Below are 9805 nucleotides of genomic sequence, written 5' to 3'. Positions count from 1 at the left end.
TAATCGATAATTATAGTCCGATATTTACCACTTGATTAAATATGTTAATTATTTTATAATTATAAATATGACATATTATATTTATTTACAAACAAAATCGTATGTACTGCTTAGAAATTATTACGGCTGAAAACTACCCCTTCTCCGGTTTTATGTTGTGAGGATAAATTGAGAATAAAACGGAAGGGGGCGCTAGTGGCTTTTTCCAAAAGAATGCGCAGCAAATTCAAAAAATATTTTTTCAAGAAACTGAAATAAAAAAAAATTTTGTAATTAAAAAAAATAATTGTTTAGATTTTTACTTCAGAAATAAATTTAATTAAGTATCAATGCAGTAATAAAATAATATGTAGCTACTTTTATAAATTTTGACTTTTAAAATTCTAAATGTACTTACAAAATAATTTGATAGCTATAAAATTAATGAAGGTCTCTTATTATGTTGTTTTAAAGTTAAAATCGACACACTCATAAATATATACTACAAAAATAATAAATATCATAATAATATTAAAAAAATCAAACTAAAAAGTAATTACAAAATTGACAATACGAAAATTACCGAACTTGATACTTTTTACACGCGGTTTATTTTTATTTTGTTTATACATATACAAAGATTCTTGTTTCAATTATTTGTTCATTTAGGCTCAAAACCAAATACCTTGGCGGCAGCTATTTTTATAAATAAAAATAAAAACAAACAATTGAGTAGCCTACATTCCTATAAAAAAAAAAAAAAAAAAATATATATATATTAACGAAACGAAAAGAATTATTTTTTTAAAACACTATCTATTTATTTATTTTTTTAAATGATGTTTGGTAATCAATTTTTCAACTTTTCGCGCATTCACTTAAAAAAAAAAATGAAAATAAAAACATTAATCGTTGATTTTGTATACAAATAACGTAGCTATAATTATATATTTAATTACATTGCAATTATATATCAATTTTTAAATTAACATAAGATCTTGCCGATGTTACTGACCTTAACATTAAAAAAAAAAAAAAAAATTCACGTTTATTTGGTGTGCGTGTTACGAAAACACATACACACGATTTTTTAAATTCAATTTATAATTTCGTTTTTATTTTTGTTATTAATTTTTTTAATTTGTTATTTTTTACATAAAATTCAACCAATCAAGTTCTATTATTGTTTGTGTGTATGTGTGATAATTTAAACTACTGCTGCAGCGTAGTATTACTATTATTTTTTTGTATTGGTTGTTGCTGTGATTGTTGTTGAATTTCGGCAGCTGCTGTATCTTTCATATGCTTCTCTACCTGTAAAATTAAAATAATACTTTAATTTTTTTATGTCGTAACTTTTAATTGTAACTTTTAGTTGAAGCATTTCAGAATTATTTTTATAAGTGAATAAATTTTAAGTAAAAAAATTATTTACTCAATAAAAATTTCACTAACTTATAAATATCACAAAAATATTATCTATAATTTTTTTTTTTTTTATATTCAAATAAAAGTTTAATCTTGTTCTAAAATAAGAAATTTTGTCATAATTTTATTGTGAATATTTACTTTTAACAATAATTAAAATAAAGAAAAAAAAAAAATAAAAAATTTACTAGAGTAAAATCATATCCAGACCTTGTCAAAGTTTGATAATTTAGAATATATATTTATTATTATAAATTTTTGGATATAGATATTTATTTTTGGATATTATTTTACTTCAGTAAATTTTTTCTTTTTCTTTTTTTACTTTAATTATTGTTACCAAAGATTATATAAAGTTATTGTTAAACAAAAAAGAAAAAAAAAAAGTTTATCTATTGTATGAATAATGTATCTATTGATACATTGCTATAGGAGCTTCCTTATGAGCAATTTATAAATTAAATAAATAAGATTATCTTTGTAACATAATAACATTAATTTTTAAATATTACAAAAATTTCTTTAGTAAAATTTTTTACTTTAATAATATTTGAAACAAAATCATGAATTTTTAAAAATGATTAATAATATTGTAATATTGTAATAATATGGTATTGACAAATAAGTTTTTTTTTAATTTTAGATCTTACAATTCTTAAACATTGCAAATTCAATTGATAACTTTAAATTAAAAAAAAAAAAATGAAAATTAATATTTATAATATATTTTTCGCGGTAAAAAAAATTTTTAAGTTCGAATTTAAAAAATGTTTTTAAATAAAACATTTTAATAAAATATTTGCACCAATTAAACGAAATAAATAATTCTGTTTAAGTAAACTTCTTAGCATAAAAAACTAAACAGATATCTAGTAATTTTTAGTTTAATTTAGAAAAAAAATATTACAAAAATTTTTTCAAGTTCTACAAGTAAAAATAAAAAGAAACTAAAGGAATTTTTAAAAATATTTTTTGAGAACTAATTTGTTAAATAAAACAAAAAACTAATTAAAATGCCGATTTTAATATTATAAGAAAATGGCTCCAACTAAAAATAAAAAAAATCAAACAAAGAAAGCTACTTACAACTTTTCTAACATGTAAATAAGATTTAGACTCGGTATTACCATGGACATTATCAACCTTGTAAGGTGGTCTAATGGTAACATTATTCCATACAACAATATCTTGACCAGACCACGTAATTTCCTGTATTGTTTTAGCAATAGCTATAAAAAGTTTCTGTCCCTCTGGTGAAACTCCGGCCTGCAGAGCTTTTACCATCCGTTTTTTTTCTTCAACTTGATTACGTACACGTGTGTTTAGCCTCTGTAAATTAAGACTTTGTGGTGGCTCTGTTGTTGTCGGACTAACTTCTCTTTTGACTTGCACATCTGATACCAATGATAAATTAACTATATTTACATCATGCACAGATGGTCTCCCAGAAGATGATGGGCATTCTGAGTAACAAGCTAAGGAATTTTAAGTTCGGTGACTTATAAACTACAACTTACAATTTATTAACAACTTAAAACTAACAACAAAATTAAATATTTATAATAAAACAATTCTAACAATTAATCGCTGTGTATGTCAAATATTTTAAATTTACATTCTGACACATGCAATTATACATTACATACACAATCAGACATTGGTATACACACGGCTAATTATTAGAGTTGTTGGTGTTTAAATATTACACTTTTAAGTATTGTTTTTTAAAAAAAGGATACTCAGTATTAGCATTTTAGTTTGTGGATCGAATGCCAGAACTTCACCTTCAATATCTTTTTTATAACAAGTTTTACATGCCACTGTACTTCCAATGCTAAACCAGTCGCTTACGCCAGCCATTTTTCGTATGTATGTTTTGCTCTCTGATATATATAGCAAATAACTCTTCGGAGTAGTTTCTAATAATGTGTATAAACATAAGCGTTGTTTTCATGGGTCTGGAACGCTACCAACAGTGCGAGGCAGTGGGGGGTAAATAGTTTACTTGCGCATCCGACAATTTTTCAAAAATATATAAAAAATGTCATTTTTATATTTTTATAATAAAAATAATAATATAAAAAATTTTACTTGGGAATTTTTTAAAAATTTTTCTTGTGTAATTGTTTAGATTTTTTTTTACTACCATTAAATTTTAATTTATTAACAGTTCTAAATTTAGAGTATTAATTCTGTAATTACTTGCGCAGGATTTTTTTTTCTTGGCAATTTTTTTTTTTTTTTCTATGACAAATATTTTTATATGAAAATGAAATTAGCCGACATCTGAAAATGTTTATAATTTATTTTTTAATGAAATAATTATTAAAAAAATGACTAGAATAAATTTCACATGTAGAAGTTTTGAAAAATTATCCATGCAATTTTTTTAAGTTTTTTTTTTACTTGTAATTGAATTAATAAAAATATCAAAAATTGTTGAACGTCGGCTAATTTTAGTATCATTATTTTTATCTGAAATTATAAAAAAATTTTTTTTTTAATAATTTTGAACTTTAATAAGTTTTTTTCTTAAAACAAACTTTTACTATTTGCAAAAAAAAACTTTTTAATAAAATTATTTTTTTTATAAGTACTTGAAGAAATTTTAGAAATTTTTTATTTTGCTTTAAAATTTTTTTCAAATTTAGAAAAACAGAAAAAATTTTTTTTTAAACAGCTAACTTCATATCATAAAAATTGTTAGATTCCCGCTAATTTATCATGTGTTCTATATAAAGTTCTATAGCTAGCATTATTTATACAAAAATTTAGAATTTTAAAAAGTAATTTAAATATTTTTTTAAACTTCGAAGATCAACGTATGAATAGTAAGTAAATTTTAATTTACCTAATTTTTTTATTAAAAATCCATACTAACATAAATTTTTTCAGATTTTTCCAAAGTAAGGTTATACCTGCAAGTAATCAAACAAACCACAACCATCACCAATTAATAACAACAATGGCATCTTGCACAGATCGACTAAAATTAAACGAGCATGAACTATTTAAATCCCTAAAAAATGATTTACCAAAAAGCGTTAAAGAGACACACAATATCATCGAGATCCGCGAGAATGTAATGTACATTTGGAATGCAGACAAATGCTGCTTATACGCAGTGATAATCGACGACAATTTCAACCACACGTCAGCGTACCAAGTTTTCCAGTTAACAGACCCCCCAATTTTCGAGGTATCATCAATATCAATAAACGAAGTGTCCTCACAATTAGCACTTTTGGGTAGTTTAGGAATCGTTGTGCTCGAACTGCCTCGCCGATGGGGCAAGAACAATTTATTTCAAGGCGGAAAGAAGTCTATTTCCTGCCTGAATCACAACCTGAGCCACTTAACATCTCACTTGTCATCATCAAAAGTAATTCGCGGGCGCTGGCACCCAGGTTCGCCAAATGATTCACATTTGCTTGTTTTAACTTCAGATAATTCGTTCCAACTGTTCGAGTGCCCGCTGGGTCAAAAACCAAAGTTAATTAAAAACTGGAAAGTTGGACCCACTCCATTATCATTTAGCTCTAGCGGATTCGCGATAATTGAATCGCTGGGTGAAACTGCGATTGATTTTGACTTTTCAACCTCATCGATTTCACTGGACAAACAGAGAAGGAATTTTGATAAAGAAACTGCTCACTGGAGTGACATCGAATGGCCGATTTTAGTTCTTAGAGGCGACGGAACAGTGCTTTTGATCCACGGAGACACTTTGTCTAATTCGAGTACTAAACCATTGGTCCAAGGTGCGTTGTCTATCTACCCCTCTTCATACGACAACTACGGAGTTGATTCCTGCTCGATAATTTGCCTGCAAACGACCCCGCCGGTGGTGGCAATCGCAACCTCTTCTGGTCTCATTCACCACGCGATTTTATTACGTGATACTTCCAGTACAGCTAATAATAATTTTATATCCAACAATACTTACACCGTCGACAGCCAAGTGAGCATTTCAACAAAAGATCAGGAACAAAGACAGTTTGACAGAAAATCTTGGTCAGAGTATGGTTCTAATTATAGTCTTCATACACCTGATGATGGTTTGTTTGTCTTTGAAACAATTGAAATGCAGTTGGGATTGCTGTATAATGATAGTGATAAAAAATACAGCTGCTTGATAAACTTGAATCGAGACCGGGGTAACAAGGGCCGGTATTTCTGCACACACAATGCTGGTGTTCATATGATAACATTGCCGGTTGTATCGCAGTTGATGGATTACTTGAATTGTCCTGAAGACAACATTGATTTGTACTTGCCAACTTCAATTAAACCATCGACGTCGCAATATTTAATTTGCACGCGGACGAAGCACACTGGAGACGATGAAGCGACTCCAGTTCAAGGATTTGGATTACTGCAACAGCCTTCGCCTATTGTTGTCGCTCTACTGTACAACGGAGTTGTCGTCAATTTTTCTGTTATAGATTTTGACTGTCCCTCGGCGATTGACAGTGACGAACCGGTTGTTAATTTTAACAAAGTTATCACTCGGGAATCTTTTGAGAACCATGTAAGAAATTTGTTGAAGCATGATACGATTTCGCAACCTATTACTAAATTAAATGTTAGTTCTTCTTTGAATGGAAAAGAATGCTTTGAGCTACTGGACCAAGCGACCAATGTCTTGCGCAGTAATTATTTTGTGAAACATGACCGTATTAGGAATGAAATTAGCAAGAAAGTACGCGCTTTGAAGGCCTTGAAAATTCATCAGATTAACGAGTTGAATGATTTGATGCTTATAAAAGCTGAATTGCACTCCAAGGCCCAGCATCTCGCGGAACGGTATGAAGATATTAAGGAGCACCAGGAAGAACTGACGAGAAGGTCTAGAGAAGTTTTGAGAAGGATTAATCACAAGGAATTGACGACTGCTGAGAGGACCGAAGCGATGAAACTGAAGGAGCTTAATGGGCAAGTTGAGGAATTCAAAGGGAAGTTCGAGAGGTTGAAGAGCAAAGCTGATAGTCAGATGATGAAAAATGAGTCGGTTGATAAGAGGAATATGAATAATGGAAGTGGTGTTAAGAAGGCCCAGTTGATTTTGGGGGAAAAACAGGAACAAGTTATTAAGAGTAATTTAAAGAAAATGGATATTACTCTCAAGGATATGATTAGGCAGATTAAAGTGCTTGAAGATAATTTAGAAGTTTGAAGTAATTGATGTTTAGTTTTTTAAGTTTTTGAAATTAAATGTATAATGTAATAATTATAGATATTAAATTTATATTAAAATCTTGAAAAATTGTAATTTTTTTTATTCGAGAAAATTAAATAAATTTTTTTGTAGTTTTTAAAATTTAGGAATTTTTCTGATACTGAAGTTAACAGATATCTGTAAATTTTTTAGATTTTTATAATAATAAAATTTTAATGAAAAAAATTTGAATAAAAAAATTCCGTATTTAGAAATTAAAAAAGATTACAAGTGGTATTTTTTTATAAGTGACTTTTAAAAATTTTTTTAATTTCAGATGACTGTTTACTTCACTATCAGAATTTTTTTTGTTTTATAATTTTTTATGATACTGAAGTTAACAGACATCTGTGAATTTTTTAGATTTTTATAATAATTAAATTGTAATGAAAAAAATTTGAATAAAAAAATTCCATACTTAGAAATTAAAAAAGATTACAAGTAGAAATTTTTTATAGTTGACTAGTAAAAAAATTTTTTAATTTCAGATGACTACTTTACTATTAGAATTTTTTAACTAATTTTGTCTTATGTAATTAGTTTCCATATTTTATTTATAATTCGTTCAAAATTAAAATTTTTCCCGCTCAAATTGAAAACTCAACGCGCCATCTTTTTTGTTATTTTAGGTTATATTTATTCTGTATAACTATCACACGTGATTGTGTTTCCACTCAAAAATTATTTTTTAATAATATTGTTAAGTGAAATATAGAAATAATTTAAATTAATAATGAGGCGATTAACTGAAGATAGAACAAAATTAGTTTTTGAAAAACTAGCAAAATAGTAAGTATTTTAATTACTCTAACATAAATTATAATAATTAATTTACATTCTTACATTACTAAATTATTTTTTATTTGTTAACAGTATTGGAGACAATGTTAAAATTTTAGTGGACCGGCCAGACGGAATTTATTGCTTTAGAGAAAAAAAAGGTCGCGTTTATTATGTCTCTGAAAAGATATTAGCACTCGCTGCGACTGTTGCTCCTGATAACCTTGTGAGTTTTGGAACTTGCATTGGTAAATTCACGAAGTCAGGAAAATTTATGCTCCATATTACCGCATTGCATTATTTAGCTCCATACGCGCAGGTAATTATTATTTTTTTTTTATTCCCAAAAAATGATACTAAAATTAGCTATCAGATGATTTTTAGAATTTTGACAAATATAAGTATAAAAAAAATGATACTTGAAGTGAGAGATATCTGATAATTTTTAGATTTTTTTAACAAATTAATTATATAAAAAAAAACTCATTGAAAAAATTTCATCTATAGAAGCTCTAAAAAATTATGAATGCATTTGTTAAAAATAATTTTCTTGACCTAGTTTATTTTTAAAGAAAAATAAAAAAATTGTCACTTGTCTGCGAATTTAAGGATCATAAACAGGGCCGAGGTTTTTGCCACAATTGACAAATAAATGGTTTAAATTTTCAATATTACAGTGAAAGTATTGGTAAGTATAAAAAAATTTTTTAAATAATAGTTGTAGAAAATTTATTTTTATACAAAAAATGTCTCATAATTTTTTTATAACACCTATATTTTAACCGTAATTCCAAAATTAAGATTCACAATGAATGAACTAAATTTTTGCTAATTTTAAAAATTTTAATTTTAAAATTATGGCTTTTTTATTGGTCCTAAGAAAAAATCCTTCGAAACATTTTTTGTAGAAAATTTAATTTCTCACAACTTTTATCCAGAAAATTTTTTTATACTACCAATATTTTCACTGTAATATCAAAAATTTGACACTATTAATTATGAATTATTATTTTTAAATTGCGGCAAAAGTTTGTACCCTAATCATAAAAAAAAAAAAATTTTCTAGAAAATTTCACTAGAAGATGTATCAAAAAGTTATTAATGTAATTTTCAAAAAAATATTTTTCATAAAAATCCAAACAATGATAGAACTTTGCTAATTTCAGCTATATAATTAAAAATTTTATTTTATTGGCTGACAAATTTTGATAAATTTTTGCAGCACAAAATTTGGTTAAAACCAGCAGCGGAGCAGCAGTTCCTGTACGGTCATAATATTACAAAAGGTGGTTTGGGAAAAATAACTGAAAATACTCCTCATCATCAGGGAGTTGTTATATATTCTATGAATGATGTGCCTTTGGTAAAAATTTTTAATTTATTTAAAACTTAAATGACTTGCGACAAAAATATTTTTCAAATACAAAAATTTGTAATAATTTTTTTTTCTTTTTAAGGGTTTTGGTGTGACTTCTAAAGGTAGCAGTGAAATTAGCAACGCTGATCCTATTTCTATTGTGTGCTATCACCAGTCGGATATTGGGGAATATATTCGTTCTGAAGACAATTTATTATAAGTTATTTTTTAAATAAAAAACTTTTTTTATTCAATACTTGCAAATAAAATTTCAATTCTGAAAAAATATTTAACATTATTTTTTCTTTTTATTCAATACTATTTTAACTAATCTAGATAAATTGAATTTGAAGTAGAGAGTAAATTAAAAAAAAAATTTTTTTTTAATTTTAATAAATCGTAATCTATATTAGTGACAGAATAAGCAAAATTTTGTGGCCTGTGTATTTATATGATAAAATGGTTTTTCATGGTTAAATTAGGTATCGTTGGAAAAGTCTTGACCTGGAGTTGTGTCTTTTCATCGTTTCATATCATTCTCACATATAGTCAATTTATGATAAGTATTGAGGCTGCATTCGAAAACGTTCTATCTTTAGATACATAATTAAGAAATAAGGTATCTTGTGATCTAGACATTTTTAAAGATATAAGCTTATCCTGAGATTACATTCATCAAGACCTTTCATTTGAGTACCCACATCAATTTTCCATATATTATATATATATATATATATATATATATATATATATATATATATATATATATATATGAAAAATATAAAAAAAATGCATGTGGGTAATCAAATGAAAGCTCTTGATGAGTGTAACATCGGGATGAGCTTATATCTTAGAAAACTTCAATAGTTTAGAAAGTACAGTACAATTTAACATAATTATGAAACGACCTTGTATCTTGTGATTTATTGACATTTTTAAAGATATAAGCTCGTCGCGATGTTAAACTCATCAAGACCTTTCATTTAAATACCCACATCAATTTTTCATATATTTTATATATTTATATATATATATATATGAAT

General features: G+C 26.4%; 3 protein-coding genes across 3 annotated transcripts; 2 read left to right on the top strand and 1 right to left on the bottom strand.

Moving 5' to 3' along the window:
- Positions 1-571: 571 nt before the first annotated feature.
- On the bottom strand, positions 572-3312 carry LOC123268700 (protein LSM12 homolog). Its single transcript, XM_044734026.1, has 3 exons — positions 3147-3312; positions 2494-2870; positions 572-1293 (listed from the first exon to the last, which is right to left on the bottom strand). Exons 1-3 carry the CDS (start codon positions 3265-3267, stop codon positions 1192-1194), a joined length of 600 nt encoding a protein of 199 aa, XP_044589961.1. The 5' UTR covers positions 3268-3312; the 3' UTR covers positions 572-1191.
- Positions 3313-4125: 813 nt separating this feature from the next.
- Positions 4126-6654, top strand: LOC123268664 (nuclear pore complex protein Nup88). Its single transcript, XM_044733961.1, has 2 exons — positions 4126-4238; positions 4303-6654. Exon 2 carries the CDS (start codon positions 4373-4375, stop codon positions 6581-6583), a length of 2211 nt encoding a protein of 736 aa, XP_044589896.1. The 5' UTR covers positions 4126-4238; positions 4303-4372; the 3' UTR covers positions 6584-6654.
- A 614-nt stretch (positions 6655-7268) lies between these two features.
- Positions 7269-9016, top strand: LOC123268701 (60S ribosome subunit biogenesis protein NIP7 homolog). The gene is made up of 4 exons (XM_044734027.1): positions 7269-7414; positions 7499-7724; positions 8628-8768; positions 8863-9016. Exons 1-4 carry the CDS (start codon positions 7359-7361, stop codon positions 8980-8982), a joined length of 543 nt encoding a protein of 180 aa, XP_044589962.1. The 5' UTR covers positions 7269-7358; the 3' UTR covers positions 8983-9016.
- The last annotated feature ends 789 nt before the right edge of the window (positions 9017-9805 follow it).

This window comes from Cotesia glomerata, linkage group LG7 (assembly GCF_020080835.1).
Source record: "Cotesia glomerata isolate CgM1 linkage group LG7, MPM_Cglom_v2.3, whole genome shotgun sequence".
Taxonomy (NCBI): domain Eukaryota; kingdom Metazoa; phylum Arthropoda; class Insecta; order Hymenoptera; family Braconidae; genus Cotesia; species Cotesia glomerata.
This window is presented reverse-complemented; position numbering and strand designations above follow the sequence as displayed.